This window comes from Salvelinus fontinalis, chromosome 27, assembly GCF_029448725.1.
Source record: "Salvelinus fontinalis isolate EN_2023a chromosome 27, ASM2944872v1, whole genome shotgun sequence".
NCBI lineage: Eukaryota > Metazoa > Chordata > Actinopteri > Salmoniformes > Salmonidae > Salvelinus > Salvelinus fontinalis.
Genome location: NC_074691.1, coordinates 33,992,264 through 34,018,106, shown reverse-complemented (window position 1 = coordinate 34,018,106; position 25,843 = coordinate 33,992,264). Strand labels below are relative to the sequence as shown.

General features: G+C 48.9%; 1 protein-coding gene across 1 annotated transcript; it reads left to right on the top strand.

Annotated features, from left to right (window-relative positions):
• The first annotated feature begins 2,808 nt into the window (after nt 1-2,808).
• Nucleotides 2,809-25,837, top strand: LOC129825674 (plexin-A4-like). Its single transcript, XM_055885862.1, has 4 exons — nt 2,809-3,089; nt 10,119-10,331; nt 22,819-22,969; nt 25,200-25,837. Exons 1-4 carry the CDS (start codon nt 2,809-2,811, stop codon nt 25,293-25,295), a joined length of 741 nt encoding a protein of 246 aa, XP_055741837.1. The 3' UTR covers nt 25,296-25,837.
• The last annotated feature ends 6 nt before the right edge of the window (nt 25,838-25,843 follow it).

The following is a 25,843-nucleotide window of genomic DNA, read 5'->3' as shown; positions in this document are numbered from 1 at the left end:
AGGGTAGTTCTGATGCAGGCAGCACTGTCTGTCCTCATCCTAAACGACAGGGTAGTTCTGATGCAGGCAACACTGTCTGTCCTCATCCTAAACGACAGGGTAGTTCTGATGCAGGCAGCACTGTCTGTCCTCATCCTAAACGACAGGGTAGTTCTGATGCAGGCAGCACTGTCTGTCCTCATCCTAAACGACAGGGTAGTTCTGATGCAGGCAGCACTGTCTGTCCTCATCCTAAACGACAGGGTAGTTCTGATGCAGGCAGCACTGTCTGTCCTCATCCTAAATGACAGGGTAGTTCTGATGCAGGCAGCACTGTCTGTCCTCATCCTAAACGACAGGGTAGTTCTGATGCAGGCAGCACTGTCTGTCCTCATCCTAAATGACAGGGTAGTTCTGATGCAGGCAGCACTGTCTGTCCTCATCCTAAACGACAGGGTAGTTCTGATGCAGGCAGCACTGTCTGTCCTCATCCTAAATGACAGGGTAGTTCTGATGCAGGCAGCACTGTCTGTCTGTGAGGCTAGATTCTAGATTACACATTGACTTTAAAGTGCAGTGTAATGATGGGCTAGGTTTCTTTGTGTGTGTGTGTGTGTGTGTGTGTGTGTGTGTGTGTGTGTGTGTGTGTGTGTGTGTGTGTGTGTGTGTGTGTGTGTGTGTGTGTGTGTGTGTGTGTGTGTGTGTGTGTGTGTGTGTGTGTGTGTGTGTGTGTGTGTGTGTGTGTGTGTGTGTGTGTGTGTGTGTGTGTTCAGTGGGCTGTAATTGCAGCTTGTGCTCTCAGGGGACAGATGAAGGACTATCATGATGAAGTTGTCTGTCTGTGGGATTCCTTACTCACACTCACACACACACACACACGTATAACACACACACACACACACACACACACTACATGTATAACAGCCTCCCTGCCACTAAACTGTCCCCACGACTACACAGGGTTTGAGGAAGAAATGTATATTTTCATCTTCATAGGCAAATGATAAGCTGTCAGAAATGTGGGACATGGTAGATTCCCGGCTGTGATTGTCAGTTAACTGGATTCTCCTCTCACTCCCCCCTCCCTCTCTTCTCTCTGACTCAGTCACCGCTCCACCCAAATTGGGATTTTTATTTGCCGCTTGTGCACACCTCATCTGACACACTGCGCGCTTGTGGCTCTTTCCAGATAGGCTTCCCTCACTGTTGCTTTTATCATTCTGTTCTCTCTTCTCTTCTCCCCCTCGCATTCTATCAGCTCATTCGTTACAAGTGGATTAGATTTTCTCTTTCTATCTATCTCGTTCTCTCTCTTCTCTCCTCCTTAAAGACGAGAACATTAAATCAAATTAGGGTCAATGGTGCAGTGTGTGAGCTAATCCCTCCACACAAAGAGGCTTAGGAGATGTGCCTCCTGTTCCCAGATATTATTCAAAGTGAACTGTGAAAAAACAATTTCCCATCAAAGCCCAGAGATTTAGGACCAGGGAGAGCTGGAGAGAGAGAGCTGGAGAGAGAGAGCTGGAGAGAGAGCGCTGGAGAGAGAGAGAGCTGGAGAGAGCTGGAGAGAGCTGGAGAGAGCTGGAGAGAGCTGGAGAGAGCTGGAGAGAGCTGGAGAGCTGGAGAGCTGGAGAGCTGGAGAGAGAGAGAGCTGGAGAGAGAGAGAGAGAGAGAGAGAGAGAGAGAGAGAGAGAGAGAGAGAGAGAGAGAGAGAGAGAGAGAGAGAGAGAGAGAGAGAGAGAGAGAGAGAGAGAGAGAGAGAGAGAGAGAGAGAGAGAGAGAGAGAGAGAGAGAGAGAGAGAGAGAGAGAGAGAGAGAGAGAGAGAGAGAGAGAGAGAGAGAGAGAGAGAGAGAGAGAGAGAGAGATAAAAAACACATCAGGAAACAACATCAGATACACAGGATAAAACACACTCTCAGTCAGATGCACACACCACCAGAGGCTGGTGAGGGGAGGATGGCTCATAATAATGGATGGAATGTAGGAAACACTTTACTTGACACCCAGCGTCAGGACACGTTATGACACGGTCATAACCATGTCATAATATCTGACGTAACGTGTCATAACCTGTTATAATACGGTCATAACACTCATGACATATGTTAACCTGTTGTGACATATATAGTGTTATTTTATGGCTGGTTATGACACCTACATAAGAGTGTCAAAACCCACAAAACATACCACACAAGGAAAAACATTCCATTACGTCATAGCTTAAGTCTTTTTTTAATTTTTATTGACCATATTAAATTATCATTGTAATTGCACACAAATTGATGTCAGACATGCACCTGCCCCAATACTCTGTTTCTGATGACTGGGATGAATGCAGGAGCAGATTTCAGGAGCAGGACAAGACATCCTCTTTTTGACAGATGACTGATAAAAGGGCATGTACGTGACAGGCCTATCTGGCGTATATGATTATGATGGTCATAATGCTTCTTGACAGTGTCATAAAGTGTATTTTCTACAAGTTATTTAAAATGTAATGAATTCTTTACAGTCATCTTTTGTTCATCATAACAACAAAGGATTTAAGAAACAAACTTTAAAACTTCTTGGCAGGGAAAAAACGAATTTGAATAAATGTGGGTTTTGACACTCTTATGTAGGTGTTATAACCAGCCATAAAATAACGCAATATATGTCACAACAGGTGTAAATATATTGGTCTTAGAGTGTTATAACCATATTATGACAGGTTATGACAAGTTATGTCAGCTATTATGCCATGGTTATGACTGTGTCATGACGTGTTATGACACTGGGTTTCAAGTAAAGTGTTCCTGATGTGTCTGATACCAATGTGTCTGATACCGATGTGTCTGATACCAATGTGTCTGATACCAGTGTTGCAGACACCTGTCGCCATTCTCTCTGTCTCTGTGTTTGTTGTCTGTCGCTCACTGCTGATCTCTCTGCTTCCACAGGGCACTTTACAGAAGTTTGTGGACGACCTGTTTGAGACCATCTTCAGCACGGCCCACCGAGGCAGCGCCCTGCCCCTGGCCATCAAGTACATGTTTGACTTCCTGGATGAGCAGGCTGACAAGCACAGCATCCATGACCCGCATGTCAGACACACATGGAAAAGCAACTGGTGAGACACTGGAGACATCTGGCCTTTCCTGTTGTTTTACTATGTACTGTGCTAAAACAGGTTAACATTGGAAGTGTACGGCAACCTCCCAACACACGCACGCACGCACGCACACACACACACACAAATACACATACACATACACACACACACACACACATAGGTAGTCAGATACACACACATACATGGGTAGAAACACCGACACATGTACACTCTTGTGTATACACACACACACACACACACACACACACACACACACACACACACACACACACACACGTAAGTTTATCAGAGAGAAGTTGGCACTGCCCTAAATATGTCCCCCCGCTCCACCACCACCTCCATGCCTACGGAATGAACCATGGAGTGTGTGAACAATCTTCATTAAATCCAATGACGAAGAGCTAATCCCACAGGCAACCAATCAGGGCAGCCGGCTCTGACATTACCATGGTTACCGACCGGGACCGAGCCGCCCGTAGTCGCCAGGGCGAGGAAACCAGGGGAGGCTAGGTGAAGGAAGTGGACTCCAAATGAATATCCTCTGATTAATTTAGACCCATGTCCCCCTCCTGAAGGGGTGGCAGGGTTAAATAACCTGGAGTGGATTAGAATGAGGAAGAGAGGAGGAGAGGAGTGGGTGGAGGAGAAGAGGAAATGGACTCAGTGGGAGTTAAACACCACGCTAATAACTCATTAGCCCCTGGCCTTCGCCATGGTCCCATCATGCATCACTCAGCTCCGGCCCAAAGGACCATGGGGCTGGGAATTGATTTGTGGGGCAGTCGGCCGGAGAAGAGTGGAGAGAGAGGGGGAAAGAGAGACTATTTACTTCATGGTCCTAATTTGTATCCTTCCCAGTGTCTGCGTTATTGCACCATTTGCAAAAGAGCGTGTTAAGTGTTTTCCAAGAGCTCTGTAGGTCGCTCTTACAATAGACATTAATGGAATCACTCTCACAAGAGGGGAAACGTTAAACAGTAATTTATCATAACACACTGGTAACGCTTACACAACGCTTAGTGACTACTGCTGATTCCACTGTCAGGGAGATCCAGGTCCTCTCTCTGCATGGGGGGCTTTCTGCTTGTGTGTGTGTGTGTGTGTGTGTGTGTGTGTGTGTGTGTGTGTGTGTGTGTGTGTGTGTGTGTGTGTGTGTGTGTGTGTGTGTGTGTGTGTGTGTGTGTGTGTGTGTGTGTGTGTGTGTGTGTGTGTGTGTGTGTGTGTGTGTGTGACTGTCCGTTAATGTGTGTCTGTCTGTGTGTACATGTGTATCCACCTCTGAGTGTCACTAAAGACTGCATTCTGTTAGAACAAAACACTGATCCATTCAGAGTGATACTACAACAGGTCCAGTCATCATCACACAGCCCATTAAATACACCCAGCCAGCTCAGAGCACCATGTCCCCTGTTCTACACCAAGCAGTGGTGACATATCCTTCAAACCAGATTATTAAATACACCCAGCCAGCTCAGAGCACCATGTCCCCTGTTCTACACCAAGCAGTGGTGACATATCCTTCAAACCAGATTATTAAATACACCCAGCCAGCTCAGAGCACCATGTCCCCTGTTCTACACCAAGCAGTGGTGACATATCCTTCAAACCAGATTATTAAATACACCCAGCCAGCTCAGAGCACCATGTCCCCTGTTCTACACCAAGCAGTGGTGACATATCCTTCAAACCAGATTATTAAATACACCCAGCCAGCTCAGAGCACCATGTCCCCTGTTCTACACCAAGCAGTGGGGACATATCCTTCAAACCAGATTATTAAATACACCCAGCCAGCTCAGAGCACCATGTCCCCTGTTCTACACCAAGCAGTGGGGACATATCCTTCAAACCAGATTATTAAATACACCCAGCCAGCTCAGAGCACCATGTCCCCTGTTCTACACCAAGCAGTGGTGACATATCCTTCAAACCAGATTATTAAATACACCCAGCCAGCTCAGAGCACCATGTCCCCTGTTCTACACCAAGCAGTGATGACATATCCTTCAAACCAGATTATTAAATACACCCAGCCAGCTCAGAGCACCATGTCCCCTGTTCTACACCAAGCAGTGGGGACATATCCTTCAAACCAGATTATTAAATACACCCAGTCAGCTCAGAGCACCATGTCCCCTGTTCTACACCAAGCAGTGGAGGCGTATCCTTCGAAACAGATTATTCTCTGCCCTGTGTAATTCTCCAGCAGCAGAGATAGATTGAGATAATCCATTGAAATTGAGAGACACACAGCTGTGTGTGGTTTCCAAGAAACAATCCTGTCATTGTCATGTCTCTGGATGAGAGCCTAGACCTTTTTCTGTGCTGCAGTTATTCATAGATATGTCGACCATGTTAGTAGACTGAATTAATGTGGCGTAGGTATAATAGTTCCTCATTAAGACAGTTTTTATTTGTTTAGGGGTCGATAATAGTCTATTTTCCTGTCAGCCATATTGTTTGATTCCCAGAAGCAGGCTAGTACAGGAAGAGCCTCTGACAGACAGACCTTTCATCATCACTCAGTCCAGTGCATGGTTGACTGTGTGATCATCCACCATGGTTGACTGTATGATCATCCACCATGGTTGACTGTATGATCATCCACCATGGTTGACTGTGTGATCATCCACCATGGTTGACTGTGTGATCATCCACCATGGTTGACTGTGTGATCATCCACGATGGTTGACTGTGTGATCATTCACCCTGGTTGACTGTGTAATCATCCACCATGGTTGACTGTGTAATCATCCACCATGGTTGACTGTGTAATCATCCCACAGCATAGAAGGCTGGTGGGAAGAGCTATAGGAGGACGGGCTCATTATAATAGCTGGAATGGAATACATGGAATGGTACCAAACACATCAACCACATGGAAACCACATGTTTGACTGTTCCATGGATTCCATTCGAGCCATTACAACGAGCCCATCCTCCTATAGCTCCTCCCACCTGCCTCCTCTGTCCCCCAGCATATGACCTTTACTTGCCCTCCTCATTACTAATGGTTTGAGAGAGTGTGTGTGTGCGTGTGTGCGTGTGTGTGTGTGTGTGTGTGTGTGTGTGTGTGTGTGTGTGTGTGTGTGTGTGTGTGTGTGTGTGTGTGTGTGTGTGTGTGTGTGTGTGTGTGTGTGTGTGTGTGTGTGTGTGTGTGTTTGAGTCAGACTCCTAGAGCTCCTCCAGATGGTGTCTTTTGGATTAGCAGTCAGTGTGTCGACATCTCCCTCTCATCCTCTTTCTTCAGTGTGTGTGTGTCCCTTCAGCAAGCAGCGTTTTAATTACCAGCTTCTAGAGCAGACTGGCACACACATGCCCACATTGCACAGCACACACAACTCATCTGTGTCCTTAATCACATAAACCCACCACACTCTCCCAATGACAGCAGCAGACAGGAAGGAAGACACATCCCTCTGAAGGTTGACAACAGAGATGTTACAGTGATATTACACTAAATCACATTCTTCATATATACATTACATTCTATTTCTACCCAGCCTGAAATATAGGCTACAGTATGAGTACCAGAACCATGGATAAGTATTGATCCAAGATTACACTGTTGTTTGATTTGATTTGTGGGTATTGGGTCAATATTTACCTTTAATCCGTCCTCTCTCTGTGGAAACCCAGGGAGTACTCCTACTGATGTTAGCTAGGCCAACACTCACTAGCCATGACAATGACCATAATAATACATTTTATTTTAAGTGCTTTTCAAGATGCCCAAAGTCACTTTAGGGTGATTGGATGGTAATGGAACCACACAGAGACTGATCCTTCACCCCAAAATGCCAAACAAAAAGCATTGACCTCAAAGTTCAACAACCCATACAACTCCATGCACAATGACAACTCCGAACTGCCCAACAAAAATGGATAATAACATTACTGGGAAAACCAACGGAGTTGGCAAGACCGCACAAACAGATCTGGGACCTGGCTAAACACTCACTAGGCCTGGACAATACTATGTAGTGTAGTGCCTCAGTGCTGTACACTCTCACCTTCCCTGAGTAAAAGGGTTGTTCCTGTCTGACTGACCGTTGACAGTTCAGAGACACATTCACTATCTGATTGAAGACTTCATCTCTGTAAAGACAAAAGCAGTGTCATAACTGCGTTCAAACATCTGTAAAATATGTCAGAAGATGTCAATTCCAAGGGGACAGCTGCTCTCCATATACCCCAATGTGTTTGGACTCATTAGATATGTTATATCAGATCCAACATCCAAAACAATTAAACGATCCTGGACACCACAGTGTGAATAACATACTTTACAGTTTGGGGAAACGTTAGGTTGTACGGAGGTATTGGCAGAACAATTGCCACAATGCAAACACAGCTCTCTATCGTCTCCTAGCGATAGTTTGTCAGATAAACCTGTATTGTGTCACATTCACTGAAATCTAAATATCATTATGGACCTGGCCCAGAGATGGAACGTGTGAAGAGACTCTTTAAATCTGACCTGTCCCCTCGGAAACCATCTAGACCTTAACCTAGTATTGGCCAGCTGCGCCAGATTGACGACAATCAAGACTTGCATCACGGCGGTGTTAATATCCTTTCATCCGTCCGCTAATCCCAGAAGATTCGTCCAGATTAATTCAGTCATAATGCCAAGGTTTCCCTCGCCAAATCCTCTTTTGTTAGGTCGTACAACTGAATGATTGTACAGCAGGTTGGGGGGGAGGACATATCGGGAGAGGGGTTATTCAAATGATTCCGTGTTATTTTCTCCCTCCTCCCTGATGTTGCACACACAGTCGGTCCATCCTCTAGACTGCAGTGTCTTGCCGGTTTGGCTTTTGCCACGTCATCCAAAACCATGCTGCCCAGTTAATGAGAGAGAGAGAGAGAGAGAGAAGGAAATCCAAGCATTTCTCAGTCCTGCCTTTATACCACCTGATCTGTAACACACACTAGCACTTGTGCTACCTCTCTCCATTCGTTCCAAGGCCAACAAATAAACAGACTTGTGTTTTGATTATTCTAGACAGGCATGGAATGGGCCGCATGTCTATACAAGGCAATATGAACAGTGTTGGTGTGAAGCCCCCAGACACAGCTGGAAACCATGAAGCCCTGGCGTTGCCTGCTTTTAAGATTATGACTTTATTAAATCGCGCACACATCAAATAGAAGGCATCAGCAACAAGCCGTGTACTAGATTGCAAAGTGAATGGGTCCTCATTCCCTTCTGCCACTGAATGTGTTAGCTCAGACCGACCACATCCACCGGCTGGCTTTAACCAATGTGAGTTGTTGTATGTTCAGGGATGTAATCTGCTTGGATTTGGATTTAAACAAGGATTGTTATTAAAGTCTAAATGTAGAAAATCACCTCGATGTCTTCTGTTTCATATCACAGAGAAGCATTCCTAGAAATGTACCTGGTGTATGTTGTGGTATTAGACTGTTCTCTGTCCCCTGTAAGGCCAGGGTGTTGTGTTTACATGATGTCTCCTCTATAGCCCACCTCTAAGGTTCTGACGTTCCACCATGACATGATATTCCCTAACTCTCTCTGTCCCTCCCCTATAGCCCACCTCTAAGGTTCTGACGTTCCACCATGACATGATATTCCCTAACTCTCTCTGTCCCTCCTCTATAGCCCACCTCTAAGGTTCTGATGTTCCACCATGACATGATATTCCCTAACTCTCTCTGTCCCTCCCCTATAGCCCACCTCTAAGGTTCTGACGTTCCACCATGACATGATATTCCCTAACTCTCTCTGTCCCTCCCCTATAGCCCACCTCTAAGGTTCTGACGTTCCACCATGACATGATATTCCCTAACTCTCTCTGTCCCTCCCCTATAGCCCACCTCTAAGGTTCTGACGTTCCACCATGACATGATATTCCCTAACTCTCTCTGTCCCTCCCCTATAGCCCACCTCTAAGGTTCTGACGTTCCACCATGACATGATATTCCCTAACTCTCTCTGTCCCTCCCCTATAGCCCACCTCTAAGGTTCTGACGTTCCACCATGACATGATATTCCCTAACTCTCTCTGTCCCTCCTCTATAGCCCACCTCTAAGGTTCTGACGTTCCACCATGACATGATATTCCCTAACTCTCTCTGTCCCTCCCCTATAGCCCACCTCTAAGGTTCTGCCGTTCCACCATGACATGATATTCCCTAACTCTCTCTGTCCCTCCCCTATAGCCCACCTCTAAGGTTCTGACGTTCCACCATGACATGATATTCCCTAACTCTCTCTGTCCCTCCCCTATAGCCCACCTCTAAGGTTCTGACGTTCCACCATGACATGATATTCCCTAACTCTCTCTGTTCCTCCCCTATAGCCCACCTCTAAGGTTCTGACGTTCCACCATGACATGATATTTCCTAACTCTCTCTGTCCCTCCTCTATAGCCCACCTCTAAGGTTCTGACGTTCCACCATGACATGATATTCCCTAACTCTCTCTGTCCCTCCCCTATAGCCCACCTCTAAGGTTCTGACGTTCCACCATGACATGATATTCCCTAACTCTCTCTGTCCCTCCCCTATAGCCCACCTCTAAGGTTCTGACGTTCCACCATGACATGATATTCCCTAACTCTCTCTGTCCCTCCCCTATAGCCCACCTCTAAGGTTCTGACGTTCCACCATGACATGATATTCCCTAACTCTCTCTGTCCCTCCCCTATAGCCCACCTCTAAGGTTCTGACGTTCCACCATGACATGATATTCCCTAACTCTCTCTGTCCCTCCCCTATAGCCCACCTCTAAGGTTCTGACGTTCCACCATGACATGATATTCCCTAACTCTCTCTGTCCCTCCCCTATAGCCCACCTCTAAGGTTCTGACGTTCCACCATGACATGATATTCCCTAACTCTCTCTGTCCCTCCCCTATAGCCCACCTCTAAGGTTCTGACGTTCCACCATGACATGATATTCCCTAACTCTCTCTGTCCCTCCCCTATAGCCCACCTCTAAGGTTCTGACGTTCCACCATGACATGATATTCCCTAACTCTCTCTGTCCCTCCCCTATAGCCTACCTCTGAGGTTCTGGGTGAATGTGATCAAGAACCCCCAGTTTGTGTTCGACATCCACAAGAGCAGCATCACGGACGCCTGTCTGTCTGTGGTGGCCCAGACCTTCATGGACTCCTGCTCTACCTCAGAACACCGCCTGGGCAAGGACTCCCCCTCCAACAAGCTGCTCTACGCCAAGGACATCCCCAGTTACAAGAGCTGGGTGGAGAGGTGAGAGGATGATGGGATGGGTGTGTGTTTGTGAGGTGGGGAGGTGGTTTGGAGAGTTTGTGCACTGTGTGTGTGGGGGGGGGGGTGGTTTGGAGAGTTTGTGCACTGTGTCTGTGAGGTGGGGGGCTGGTTTGGTGTGTGTGTGTGTGTGTGTGTGTGTGTGTGTGTGTGTGTGTGTGTGTGTGTGTGTGTGTGTGTGTGTGTGTGTGTGTGTGTGTGTGTGTGTGTGTGTGTGAGTGAGTGAATTGGGGGGGCTGGTTTGGGGGGTGTGTGAGTGAGTTGGGGGGCTGGTTTGGGGTGTGTGTGAGTGAATTGGGGGGGCTGGTTTGGGGTGTGTGTGAGTGAGTTGGGGGGGCTGGTTTGGGGTGTGTGTGAGTGAGTTGGGGGGGCTGGTTTGGGGTGTGTGTGAGTGAGTTGGGGGGGCTGGTTTGGGGGGGGTGTGAGTGAGTTGGGGGGGGGCTGGTTTGGGGTGTGTGTGAGTGAGTTGGGGGGCTGGTTTGAGGTGTGTGTGAGTGAGTTGGGGGGGCTGGTTTAGGGTGTGTGTGAGTGAGTTGGGGGGGCTGGTTTGGGGTGTGTGTGAGTGAGTTGGGGGGGCTGGTTTGGGGTGTGTGTGAGTGAGTTGGGGGGGCTGGTTTGGGGTGTGTATGAGTGAGTTGGGGGGGCTGGTTTGGGGTGTGTGAGTGAGTTGGGGGGGCTGATTTGAGGTGTGTGTGAGTGAGTTGGGGGGGCTGGTTTGGGGTGTGTGTGAGTGAAATGGGGGGCTGGTTTGGGATGTGTGTGAGTGAGTTGGGGGGGCTGGTTTGGGGTGTGTGTGAGTGAGTTGGGGGGGCTGGTTTGGGGTGTGTGTGAGTGAGTTGGGGGGCTGGTTTGGGGTGTGTGTGAGTGAGTTGGGGGGGCTGGTTTGGGGTGTGTGTGAGTGAGTTGGGGGGGCTGGTTTGGGGTGTGTGTGAGTGAGTTGGGGGGGGCTGGTTTGGGGTGTGTGTGAGTGAGTTGGGGGGGCTGGTTTGGGGTGTGTGTGAGTGAGTTGGGGGGGCTGGTTTGGGGTGTGTGTGAGTGAGTTGGGGGGGCTGGTTTGGGGTGTGTGTGAGTGAGTTGGGGGGGCTGGTTTGGGGTGTGTGTGAGTGAGTTGGGGGGGCTGGTTTGGGGTGTGTGTGAGTGAGTTGGGGGGGGCTGGTTTGGGGTGTGTGTGAGTGAGTTGGGGGGGCTGGTTTGGGGTGTGTGTGAGTGAGTTGGGGGGGGCTGGTTTGGGGTGTGTGTGAGTGAGTTGGGGGGGCTGGTTTGGGGTGTGTGTGAGTGAGTTGGGGGGGGCTGGTTTGGGGTGTGTGTGAGTGAGTTGGGGGGGCTGGTTTGGGGTGTGTGTGAGTGAGTTGGGGGGGCTGGTTTGGGGTGTGTGTGAGTGAGTTGGGGGGGCTGGTTTGGGGTGTGTGTGAGTGAGTTGGGGGGGCTGGTTTGGGGTGTGTGTGAGTGAGTTGGGGGGGCTGGTTTGGGATGTGTGTGAGTGAGTTGGGGGGCTGGTTTGGGATGTGTGTGAGTGAGTTGGGGGGCTGGTTTGGGGTGTGTGTGAGTGAGTTGGGGGGCTGGTTTGGGGTGTGTGTGAGTGAGTTGGGGGGGCTGGTTTGGGGTGTGTGTGAGTGAGTTGGGGGGCTGGTTTGGGGTGTGTGTGAGTGAGTTGGGGGGGCTGGTTTGGGGTGTGTGTGAGTGAGTTGGGGGGCTGGTTTGGGGTGTGTGTGAGTGAGTTGGGGGGGCTGGTTTGGGGTGTGTGTGAGTGAGTTGGGGGGCTGGTTTGGGGTGTGTGTGAGTGAGTTGGGGGGGCTGGTTTGGGGTGTGTGTGAGTGAGTTGGGGGGGCTGGTTTGGGGTGTGTGTGAGTGAGTTGGGGGGGCTGGTTTGGGGTGTGTGTGAGTGAGTTGGGGGGGCTGGTTTGGGGTGCGTGTGAGTGACTTGGGGGGGCTGGTTTGGGGTGTGTGTGAGTGAGTTGGGGGGGCTGGTTTGGGGTGTGTGTGAGTGAGTTGGGGGGGCTGGTTTGGGGTGTGTATGAGTGAGTTGGGGGGGCTGGTTTGGGGTGTGTGAGTGAGTTGGGGGGGCTGATTTGAGGTGTGTGTGAGTGAGTTGGGGGGGCTGGTTTGGGGTGTGTGTGAGTGAAATGGGGGGCTGGTTTGGGATGTGTGTGAGTGAGTTGGGGGGGCTGGTTTGGGGTGTGTGTGAGTGAGTTGGGGGGGCTGGTTTGGGGTGTGTGTGAGTGAGTTGGGGGGGCTGGTTTGGGGTGTGTGTGACTGAGTTGGGGGGGCTGGTTTGGGGTGTGTGTGAGTGAGTTGGGGGGGCTGGTTTGGGGTGTGTGTGACTGAGTTGGGGGGGCTGGTTTGGGGGGTGTGTGAGTTAGTTGGGGGGGCTGGTTTGGGGTGTGTGTGACTGAGTTGGGGGGGCTGGTTTGGGGTGTGTGTGAGTTAGTTGGGGGGGCTGGTTTGGGGTGTGTGTGAGTTAGTTGGGGGGGCTGGTTTGGGGGGTGTGTGAGTTAGTTGGGGGGGCTGGTTTGGGGTGTGTGTGAGTGAGTTGGGGGGGCTGGTTTGGGGTGTGTGTGACTGAGTTGGGGGGGCTGGTTTGGGGGGTGTGTGAGTTAGTTGGGGGGGCTGGTTTGGGGTGTGTGTGAGTTAGTTGGGGGGGCTGGTTTGGGGGGTGTGTGAGTTAGTTGGGGGGGCTGGTTTGGGGTGTGTGTGAGTGAGTTGGGGGGGCTGGTTTGGGGTGTGTGTGACTGAGTTGGGGGGGCTGGTTTGGGGTGTGTGTGAGTGAGTTGGGGGGGCTGGTTTGGGGTGTGTGTGACTGAGTTGGGGGGGCTGGTTTGGGGGGTGTGTGAGTTAGTTGGGGGGGCTGGTTTGGGGTGTGTGTGAGTGAGTTGGGGGGGCTGGTTTGGGGTGTGTGTGAGTGAGTTGGGGGGGCTGGTTTGGGGTGCGTGTGAGTGAGTTGGGGGGCTGGTTTGGGGTGTGTGTGAGTGAGTTGGGGGGGCTGGTTTGGGGTGTGTGTGAGTGAGTTGGGGGGGCTGGTTTGGGGTGTGTGTGAGTGAGTTGGGGGGGCTGGTTTGGGGTGTGTGTGAGTGAGTTGGGGGGGCTGGTTTGGGGTGTGTGTGAGTGAGATGGGGGGGCTGGTTTGGGGTGTGTGTGAGTGAGTTGGGGGGGCTGGTTTGGGGTGTGTGTGAGTGAGTTGGGGGGGCTGGTTTGGGGTGTGTGTGAGTGAGATGGGGGGGCTGGTTTGGGGTGTGTGTGAGTGAGTTGGGGGGGCTGGTTTGGGGTGTGTGTGAGTGAGTTGGGGGGGCTGGTTTGGGGTGTGTGTGAGTGAGTTGGGGGGGCTGGTTTGGGGTGTGTGTGAGTGAGTTGGGGGGGCTGGTTTGGGGTGTGTGTGAGTGAGTTGGGGGGGCTGGTTTGGGGTGTGTGTGAGTGAAATGGGGGGCTGGTTTGGGATGTGTGTGAGTGAGTTGGGGGGGCTGGTTTGGGGTGTGTGTGAGTGAGTTGGGGGGGCTGGTTTGGGGTGTGTGTGAGTGAGTTGGGGGGGCTGGTTTGGGGTGTGTGTGACTGAGTTGGGGGGGCTGGTTTGGGGTGTGTGTGAGTGAGTTGGGGGGGCTGGTTTGGGGTGTGTGTGACTGAGTTGGGGGGGCTGGTTTGGGGGGTGTGTGAGTTAGTTGGGGGGGCTGGTTTGGGGTGTGTGTGACTGAGTTGGGGGGGCTGGTTTGGGGTGTGTGTGAGTTAGTTGGGGGGGCTGGTTTGGGGTGTGTGTGAGTTAGTTGGGGGGGCTGGTTTGGGGGGTGTGTGAGTTAGTTGGGGGGGCTGGTTTGGGGTGTGTGTGAGTGAGTTGGGGGGGCTGGTTTGGGGTGTGTGTGACTGAGTTGGGGGGGCTGGTTTGGGGGGTGTGTGAGTTAGTTGGGGGGGCTGGTTTGGGGTGTGTGTGAGTTAGTTGGGGGGGCTGGTTTGGGGGGTGTGTGAGTTAGTTGGGGGGGCTGGTTTGGGGTGTGTGTGAGTGAGTTGGGGGGGCTGGTTTGGGGTGTGTGTGACTGAGTTGGGGGGGCTGGTTTGGGGTGTGTGTGAGTGAGTTGGGGGGGCTGGTTTGGGGTGTGTGTGACTGAGTTGGGGGGGCTGGTTTGGGGGGTGTGTGAGTTAGTTGGGGGGGCTGGTTTGGGGTGTGTGTGAGTGAGTTGGGGGGGCTGGTTTGGGGTGTGTGTGAGTGAGTTGGGGGGGCTGGTTTGGGGTGCGTGTGAGTGAGTTGGGGGGCTGGTTTGGGGTGTGTGTGAGTGAGTTGGGGGGGCTGGTTTGGGGTGTGTGTGAGTGAGTTGGGGGGGCTGGTTTGGGGTGTGTGTGAGTGAGTTGGGGGGGCTGGTTTGGGGTGTGTGTGAGTGAGTTGGGGGGGCTGGTTTGGGGTGTGTGTGAGTGAGATGGGGGGGCTGGTTTGGGGTGTGTGTGAGTGAGTTGGGGGGGCTGGTTTGGGGTGTGTGTGAGTGAGTTGGGGGGGCTGGTTTGGGGTGTGTGTGAGTGAGATGGGGGGGCTGGTTTGGGGTGTGTGTGAGTGAGTTGGGGGGGCTGGTTTGGGGTGTGTGTGAGTGAGTTGGGGGGGCTGGTTTGGGGTGTGTGTGAGTGAGTTGGGGGGGCTGGTTTGGGGTGTGTGTGAGTGAGTTGGGGGGGCTGGTTTGGGGTGTGTGTGAGTGAGTTGGGGGGGCTGGTTTGGGGTGTGTGAGTGTGTAACTACAGCATGTCTCTCTCTCTTTGCCAGGTTCTATATAGAGCTACATGTGAGTGTAACATGAGAGGACAGTTCAACATGTGGTTCTGTCGTCCTATGGATGTGTGCCAGCCATTTTGTCCATAAACATCCCTGATAGACTGTAGTCTGCCCCTTGTCTCACAAGTACACACAGTAGGGCTGTCGTGTTGTGATCCCTGGGCCATGGAGGACACTCCAAATGAAAACCCACTGGGAATGGATGGCAGTGCCTCCTAATGCTGGAGAGGTAGAGGGGAGGCAGGCACAACCACAGCGTGTTCTCTGTCCTGCCCAGGTACAACCATGTGTGTGTGCAGTTAGGAGATTACCGCTGCACAGCAGTAGTGGTGGTCATTTGTCCAAATGAGAGTTTTATTAACATTTATTTGGTCAGTGGTAGAGTGCTGAATAAAAGATGGGGCTTGTGAAGCGGTTCCAAAGTATTTCTGTGTTAGTGCTCAGCCCTAGCCGCAGGACAGGGATATACTGTATGTGGTGCTTTAAATGACTGGAATCCAACAAGGAGTTTTGTCTCGGACCGTATTCATCAGGCTGAGATGTACAGTGTGTGTGTGCGTGGGACACTGTGTGACACTGTGTGACACTGTGTGACACTGTGTGACACTGTGTGCATGCATGTGTGTGTAAGCATGTGCGTGTGTGTTTTATATTAACAGTGCATGATCTATATGATCAAGGCTCCAGCCACCCTAGTCATAGACTGTTCTTTCTGCTACCGCACAGCAAGTGGTACCAGAGCACCAAGTCGAGGTCCAAAAGGCTTCTTAAAACTTCTTATGGCTGCAGCCCGACGTCGGTACACTTATGACAACAGCCAGCTCAAGTGGAGGGCGCGAAATTCAAAATATATATTTTTTAAATATTTAACTTTCACACATTAACAAGTCCAATACAGCATATGAAAGGTATAATTCTTGTGAATCCATCCAACATGTCCGATTTTTAAAATGTTTTACAGGGAAGACAAGATATGTAAATCTATTAGCTAACCACGTTAGCAAAAGACACCACTTTTTTTACTCCAACAGTTTTTTACTCCATCAGTAGCTATCACAAATTCGACCAAATAAAGATATAAATAGCCACTAACCAAGAAACAACTTCATCAGATGACAGTCTGATAACATATTTATTGTATAGCATATGTTTTGTTAGAAAAATGTGCATATTTCAGGTCTAAATCATAGTTTACATTGCAGCTACAGTCAGAAATTGCACCGAAAGCAGACAGAAAAATTACAGACACCAACACCAAATAACTAAATACTCATCATAAAACATTTCTGAAAAATACATAGTGTACAGCAATTGAAAGAGGCATCTTGTGATTCCAGACAATATTTCCGATTTATCAAGTGTTTTACAGCGAAAACACAATATAGCTTTATATTAGCTTCGCACAATAGCCAGAAACACTTGGGCGCCGGCGACTACGACAGATATATGAAATAACATCATAAATTGGGTCTTACTTTTGCTGATCTTTCATCAGAATGTCCAGAACAGTCGTTGTTTGGATTCAGAACGGACACTTTCCCTCTTCATTTAGCACGCGCGCTAGCCGGGTGGCACGGATCTCTCCATGTCAACAAACGAAAGAGAACGGAACACGGCAAAACTCCCGGAAAAATTTCAATAATCTGATTCAACTATATTGAAAAAACATACTTTACGATGATATGGTCACATGTATCAAATAAAATCAAAGCCGGAGATATTGGTCGTCCATAACGGCAGCTAAACAGAAGGCAATCCCACTGTCCAGCGCGCGCTCCTCAGAGTACCGGAAATGAGGGACACGTCATACAAAGAGCCTGTATTCAACGTCAGACCAAGATAAACACGACATTTCTTCTCTCACAGCCTCTTGACACCCAGGGGAAGGTCTATGAAGTGAACGTAGACTCTTACGTTTCATGCCCATGTATAGGCAGGAAGAAAAGCAGAGCATCGATTTCAGACTTTCCACTTCCGGGTCAGGAAATGTGCTGCAGAATGAGTTCTGTTTCACTCAGAGAAATAATTCAAACGGTTTTAGAAACTAGAGAGTGTTTTCTATCCAATAGTAATAAATATATGCATATTGTACGAGCAAGAATTGAGTACGAGGCCGTTTGAAATGGGCACATTTTATCTGGCTACTCAATACTGCCCCTTGCAGCCCAAACAGGTTAATAGCTTCTACAACCAAGCCATAAGATTCCTGAACAGCTAATCAAAGGGCTACCCAGATCCCTATTTTACACTGCTGCTACTCTATTTATCATCTATGCATAGTCACTTTAACTCTACCTACATGTACATATTACCTTGACTAACGGGTGCCCCCGCACATTGACGCTGTACCGGTACCCCCTGTATATAGTCTCGCTTGTTTATGTGATGAATACAATTTGATTTGCTCTTATAGTTACTCCCAGTGATTTATAGATGGGTTATCTTATAGTTACTCCCAGTGATTTATAGATGGGTTATCTTATAGTTACTCCCAGTGATATATAGATGGGTTATCTTATAGTTAGTCCCAGTGATATATAGATGGGTTATCTTATAGTTAGTCCCAGTGATATATAGATGGGTTATCTTATAGTTAGTCCCAGTGATATATAGATGGGTTATCTTATAGTTAGTCCCAGTGATATATAGATGGGTTATCTTATAGTTAGTCCCAGTGATATATAGATGGGTTATCTTATAGTTAGTCCCAGTGATATATAGATGGGTTATCTTATAGTTAGTCCCAGTGATATATAGATGGGTTATCTTATAGTTACTCCCAGTGATATATAGATGGGTTATCTTATAGTTAGTCCCAGTGATATATAGATGGGTTATCTTATAGTTAGTCCCAGTGATATATAGATGGGTTATCTTATAGTTACTCCCAGTGATATATAGATGGGTTATCTTATAGTTAGTCCCAGTGATATATAGATGGGTTATCTTATAGTTAGTCCCAGTGATATATAGATGGGTTATCTTATAGTTAGTCCCAGTGATATATAGATGGGTTATCTTATAGTTACTCCCCTCCCCTTGCTTATGGTTGCTTGCTGCTTTAAATATGGATGAGACAGTTTAGCAGAAGGACTTGATCAATCCACAGCGTTGAAGAGCATGCGCTACAGTACAATAGAAATGTACAGGCAGTGTTCCCACGTTAGCTGAGACTGCATTCACAGTAAACCCTGCATATGTGGGCTCAATAGGAAATTACCTTTCAGTTTCAATCGCGCTATAGCACTGAGCTTCAGCGAATCAGATTGAATGGAGCCCTTAGTCTTCATGAGACTTGGCAGGACAGGACAGAGGTGTGTGGAGTGTGATTGTGTGGATTTGAGTAGGGCTCAGGTTGGGATGCTTGGTTGTGATGTGTTGCATTACAAAGGTGCCATGGGCCTACTGTACGTACAGTAGTATCAGACTATCTGTGTGATTATCTCAGTTGACCCAGGTGCTATTCATTATTTGGACAGGAAATGTTCAATTCAAATAGCTGAAATACTCAATCAACCTCAGATTAAAAACACACAGGGTATACAGACAGAGATTCTACATCACAGGAGGCTGATGAGGGGAGGATAAAACACACAGGGTATACAGACAGAGATTCTACATCACAGGAGGCTGATGAGGGGAGGATAAAACACACAGGGTATACAGACAGAGATTCTACATCACAGGAGGCTGATGAGGGGAGGATAAAAACACACAGGGTATACAGACAGAGATTCTACATCACAGGAGGCTGATGAGGGGAGGACGGCTGATAATAATGTCCAGAACAGAGCAAATGGAATGTCATCAAACACCTGGAAACCATGGAAACCATTTGATTGATGTATTTGATACCATTCCTCTGATTCCTCTCCAGTCATCACCACGAGCCCGTTCTCCCATATTAAGGTGCCACCAACCTCCTGTGTTCTACATGTTGACTTTCTCAGAACCAAACAGCAAATCTAAAGACAGCGGAATCATGGGAAGTGTAGTTCTCTGTACAGATGAATCACTACTATTTAACTAAAAGCAGCAGTGCCAATCTAGAGGTTGTTAAGCTTCATATCAATGTGTTCCTGTTAGCGTTCCTGTTAGCGTTCCTGTTAGCGTTCCTGTTAACGTTCCTGTTAGCGTTCCTGTTAGCGTTCCTGTTAGCGTTCCTGTTAGCGTTCCCTGCGCTTTGCTTGCGACTGGGGTGCGTGAGGTGATTACTGATAAGGACCCGTTTCACAGGCTGAGTCTGACCTGCAGCTAGTGAGTAAACTGTTGACGTGTCATGTGGCATTAGGAGCGGGAGATGCTGATGGGGTTCGACAGCCGTGGGAGATCGTGAGACTGATAAGATTTTAATCAGAGACTTCCTGTCCAAACGGAAGCTATGTGACGGTCCTATTACCTGTGGACCAGTTGGCGTTTATTTCTGAAGCATAAAAGTCTGAAGGAAGTATTCATGTCTAAGGTCAGGAGTCTTTGCAGAAAATCCAATTAGCATCCACATGATTCTGATGTAATGTTTCTATAGGTGAGGTTTAGTTGATCAATCCATATTTTGTGAGATCTAATTTAGTGTAATTGTAGTAATTGTAGTATGATTAGCCCCTCCACGTCATTGACATCAATCTTAATTAACAAATTAAAACTCAAAATAGTGTGTATAAACCCTGCAGTGCTTACATATCACAATCAGGATAGGCAAATTAGATCTCACAGTCATGTTTATTGGCAAAGCCTACCTGAAGGTTGTGATGTGCATTGAGACCGTCAGCATAATCACACGATTTAATTTGCCCATCTATATACAATTGACCCTTCGCTAAGTCCTGTCCATGAATTTTGGCCAACCAATCGCAGCTCTATAATGGATAGCAACTGTCATCGAGTCCAACACCTCAGACAAGCTCAAGTCTCTTCCCACACTCTCTTCCTTCTCTCCTCCTTCCTCTCCTCCTTCCTTCTCTCTCTCTTCCTTCTCTCTCATCTCTCCCCACTATCGCTTCACTCTTTCTTCCCACTCTGTCAGACACACAGGTCTTCAACCCCCCCTCCCCCCCACACACACACACACTCACACAATCTGTAACACACACATCCACCGGTCTTCAACTCTGCTTCCAATCCAGCCCGACAGACACTTCAGTCACACTGTGAAAAACACTTCAAAGAGACAGACTCCAGAGTTTAACTAAAAAAGAAGGCGGAGTGAGAGGAATACTCAGGCACAAATACATGTCTTCCTGTGATTTCTCCTCCGTTCTACATCTTCATAAGCGCTGTGGAGGTTAGCGGTTATTGTATAGCCGTACCTGGGAGAGGGGTAGGAGCACCATAATGGAAGCCTATAGCTTGGTCATGGTACGTTTGGGGATTGGGCAGTTTGCCTCTGGTCCTGTAGTGGAGCTGTGCCCCTCTGGGAAGACTCCACCTTAACATGTTATTACTGTATGACATCCACAGAAAAGCAATCTGATATGATTTAACACAAGGAAGAAATCCTGTGGGTCTCGGGGCATGAGTTCCTACAACTGTATCTTACTAACTCAGCACTTTTCTGAAAGCTGACATCTTACAGGATTTAAGTTGTGTTGGGGTCTTGTTGATTTATGTGGCATTGGCACAATTTGATGGTTGGAGTGGTTTGCAAGGGTTGGACATGCATGTTCCCCCAGAGCCTCCAACCACACACAGACTGGTATTATTCATTCCATTCAGTTGGAGCGGTATTTGAGGTGGGATTTAATTGGCCCCAGACACTGACAAGTTCATCAGACCTGTCATATATGCAGTTCATTTGATCCTCCGCTCGGATAGACGATTACAATGGGAAATCAAAGTGAAAACCACTGACATTAACACACGTATCAGGGGAAATTGCATACTTACATTCACAGCTCTCTTGGGGGGGGGGGGGGGGGGGTCTTCATAGACCTCTGAACAGAAGGAAGCTGTTAACTGGATTTTGCATCTGTCTGCAAAAAAACAAAGGTACACTTGTTACCATCCTGATTCTACCATTCATTGGATGTCAACATCAAGCATGGCAGGACCCAATTATCCTAGCCTGATAACAAATAACAAATGTTCAATTCCAAGTCGACCTTGTGGCCAAGGGGTAGGCAACTAGATTCAGTTGCAGGACCATTTTTGTCGGAGCGGATGGTGGGGTGACCGGAACATAATTATAATCATTTCTACACTGCAAATTGTCTACAACTAAGCCAAAAAATATATATATTGTAAAATAACAATAATTTCATGCCTTGGTTAAATTGAGACATGATCACATATGTATATTTTTTTATTCACAGGATTCACAGGAATACAATATTTTTTTGTTGTTGCTGAATTCCAAAATGAATATCTCTTGCGGGCCGGCATAAAAATCCCATGTAGGCCGGTTTTGGCCCGTGGGCTGCTGACCCCTGCTCTAGGTGTGATTTTCAGTATGTTTAGATCAAGTGTCTAAGAAAGGAGACGATTTGGAATTGGGCCCCACGTCGTCACCTAGAACCAGAGATGTCAGGTGGACCTGCTGTTTAACCTGGAGACAGAAATCCCTTCAATTTCCTTTATCCTCTCAAACCCCACGACTCACTTTCTCCAATTGCCCTCCTGGCCTGCGCAGGTGGCCAAGGTGTGTGTGAGTGAGTGTGACCTTCCTGTGACCTTCCTTACAATAAGTAACCTGCAATGCCCACCTGCTGCGTAACCTGCTCTGTTAGCTTAATAGCCTCGGTTTCCACACAGCACACACACCACACCACATACCACACCACATACCACACCACACACCACATACCACACCACACCACTACACCGCACACCACATACCACACTACACCACACACCACACCACACCACACACTTATCAGGCTAAATGTGTGGTGTCCAGGAGCAGTCGTGGCGCCGGAATTAAACAGGTAATGACAATCTTTAATGAAAGAGTTGACAGAGGGCCTCAGCTGCTGTTGACACTGGCTGATTACTTCTCCTTCTCCAGCCCTCTTTACCCTGACGCAGCTGAGAGCTTCCTGGAGACACAGTCTGTGTGTGTGTGTGTGTGTGTGTGTGAGAGAGGGGGGCTAAGTGCCTTTGCAGCTCCATTTAGGCCATTTGTACGAGGGCGGCAGGTAGCCTAAGGGTTAAGAGCATTGGGCCAAGAACCAAAAGGTTTGAAACCCTTAGCCAACAATGTGCAAAATATATCGATGTACCCTTGAGCAAGGCACTTAACCCTAATTGCTTTGGATAAGAGCGTCTGCTAAATTAGAAATGTCTATTGATAGTCAGGGCTGCTCGGGCTGTGGAAAGTGATTGGAGGCGAGACCACTGTCTCTAACAGTGCATGATTCCTATTCTAGGCTCCCGAGTGGCGCAGCGGTCTAAGGCACTTCCTTTCAGTGCTAGAGGTGTCACTACAGACCCTGGTTCAATTCCAGGCTGTATCACAACCGGCCGCGATCGGGAGTCACATTGGCCCAGTGCCGTTAGGGTTTGGCCGGGGTAGACCGTCTTGGGAAATAAGAATTTGTTCTTAACTGACTTGCCTGGTTAAATAAAGTTTCAATACAAGATTCTAAAGGCTAAAACATCCCTCAGTCTTGAAACAACCCTGAAACACCACAGTGACATTTAAATCCAAGAATAAAGCATTTTGGGGTGTATGTATGTAAATGTAGTGATTACACTGTTCACTAATACAGTCTGCTGTGTGTGTTATCTCCACAGGTACTACTCAGACATCAGTAAGATGCCGGCCATCAGTGACCAGGACATGAATGCATACCTGGCAGAGCAGTCCCGGATGCACATTAACGAGTTCAACAGCATGAGCTCCCTCAGTGAGATCTACTCCTACGTGGGCAAATACACAGAGGAGGTACGGCAACACACCGTGGACAAAAATCACACTTTATTCAAGACAGGTAGCAGTGTTCCATTTAGGAGAGCCAGTCTTACACAGGTGGGTTTGAAGTAGAAATGTAGATGACTTGTAGGTTCAGCCGATCTGGAAGATGCATATAAAATACATTTACAACCCAGACGGAGTATATCAGCACTTCAACCTCTCCTGGAGGACTCCCAACCATGTCTGTGTTCTACTACAGAGATAACACACTTCTGTTGTGGAATAATGCCTAGTTAAATTTATGTATTTATTTTTTCAAATACCAAAAAAAATAAGATGTGGTAGTTCAGGTCTTCAACTAAATTGTGAGACGTCAAGGGGTCCCAGAGGAAAGGTTGGAGAAACACTGTCATACAGAAGCAACATTTCTTGTATGTGCCATTACTCTGCCATTGTCAGCTGGCAGTAACACGTGGACTGGCTGTGTGTGGGGCTGACAGTAACACGTGAACTGGCTGTGTGTGGGGCTGACAGTAACACGTGGACTGGCTGTGTGTGGGGCTGACAGTAACACGTGGACTGGCTGTATGGGGGGCTGACAGTAACATGTGGACTGGCTGTGTGTGGGGCTGACAGTAACACGTGGACTGGCAGTGTGTGGGGCTGACAGTAACACGTGGACTGGCTGTGTGGGGCTGACAGTAACACGTGGACTGGCTGTGTGTGGGGCTGACAGTAACACGTGGACTGGCTGTGTGGGGCTGACAGTAACACGTGGACTGGCTGTGTGTGGGGCTGACAGTAACACGTGGATTGGCTGTGTGGGGCTGACAGTAACACGTGGACTGGCTGTGTGTGGGGCTGACAGTAACACGTGGACTGGCTGTGTGTGGGGCTGACAGTAACACGTGGACTGGCTGTGTGTGGGGCTGACAGTAACACGTGGACTGGCTGTGTGTGGGGCTGACAGTAACACATGGACTGGCTGTATGTGGGGCTGACAGTAACACGTGGACTGGCTGTGTGGGGCTGACAGTAACACGTGGACTGGTTGTGTGTGGGGCTGACAGTAACACGTGGACTGGCTGTGTGGGGGGCTGACAGTAACATGTGGACTGGCTGTGTGTGGGGCTGACAGTAACACGTGGACTGGCAGTGTGTGGGGCTGACAGTAACACGTGGACTGGCTGTGTGGGGCTGACAGTAACACGTGGACTGGCTGTGTGTGGGGCTGACAGTAACACGTGGACTGGCTGTGTGGGGCTGACAGTAACACGTGGACTGGCTGTGTGTGGGGCTGACAGTAACACGTGGACTGGCTGTGTGGGGCTGACAGTAACACGTGGACTGGCTGTGTGTGGGGCTGACAGTAACACGTGGACTGGCTGTGTGTGGGGCTGACAGTAACACGTGGACTGGCTGTGTGTGGGGCTGACAGTAACACGTGGACTGGCTGTGTGTGGGGCTGACAGTAACACATGGACTGGCTGTGTGTGGGGCTGACAGTAACACGTGGACTGGCTGTGTGGGGCTGACAGTAACACGTGGACTGGTTGTGTGTGGGGCTGACAGTAACACGTGGACTGGCTGTGTGGGGCTGACAGTAACACGTGGACTGGCTGTGTGTGGGGCTGACAGTAACACGTGGACTGGCTGTGTGGGGCTGACAGTAACACGTGGACTGGCTGTGTGTGGGGCTGACAGTAACACGTGGACTGGTTGTGTGTGGGGCTGACAGTAACACGTGGACTGGCTGTGTGTGGGGCTGACAGTAACACGTGGACTGGTTGTGTGTGGGGCTGACAGTAACACGTGGACTGGCTGTGTGTGGGGCTGACAGTAACACGTGGACTGGCTGTGTGTGTCTCTCTGTCAGATTGTGTGTGGGGCTGACAGTAACACGTGGACTGGCTGTGTGTGTCTCTCTGTCAGATTGTGTGTGGGGCTGACAGTAACACGTGGACTGGCTGTGTGTGGGGCTGACAGTAACACGTGGACTGGCTGTGTGTCTCTCTCTGTCAGATTGTGTGTGGGGCTGACAGTAACACGTGGACTGGCTGTGTGTGGGGCTGACAGTAACACGTGGACTGGCTGTGTGTGTCTCTCTCTGTCAGATTGTGTGTGGGGCTGACAGTAACACGTGGACTGGCTGTGTGTGGGGCTGACAGTAACACGTGGACTGGCTGTGTGTGTCTCTCTGTCAGATTGTGTGTGGGGCTGACAGTAACACGTGGACTGGCTGTGTGTGTCTCTCTGTCAGATTGTGTGTGCGCTGGAGCAGGACGACGCCGCCAGGAAACAGAGACTTTCCTTCAAGCTGGAGCAGGTGGTGGCCTTCATGAGCCTGGAGAGCTGAGGACCGCACTTCCCAGGGCGCACTGGGAGACCCGTCAGAAACCGAGCCGTGCCTGAGCAAAGACCTGTCCATCTATCTCTTCACCATCGTCATCAGCATCAGAACTCTTCTCCGTTTCAAAGACAACACATATTGTCCTGTTTTCTTCCTCCTCTTCCTCCTCTTCCTGACAAGTGTTTGGCATCTCATCCGCTCAGCTTCATAGGACGTGCTGAGAAGACTGGCTGACGGACTGACTGGAGGGTCGGCAGAGCTGGGGACTGCTTTTCCCACCATGCAATGGGAGGGCCTCATCCCAGCTTTGCTGCGTAGAAGAGTCTGATGGAGGGGTGGTTGTCTGCCAGCTCGCCATATCGGCATAATTTACACCTTCATGTTGGGGGAGAAACAAACATTCTATTTATGTTGCCTTTAAAAATAACACTGATAGCAAAGTCTTTTGCAACCACAATGTTGGACATCAATTTGTTCAGACTTTCTGAATAGGATATTAGTCAATGAAACTACTACAGAGTCCAGTTAATTGTAGTGCTATAGTCAAGATCACA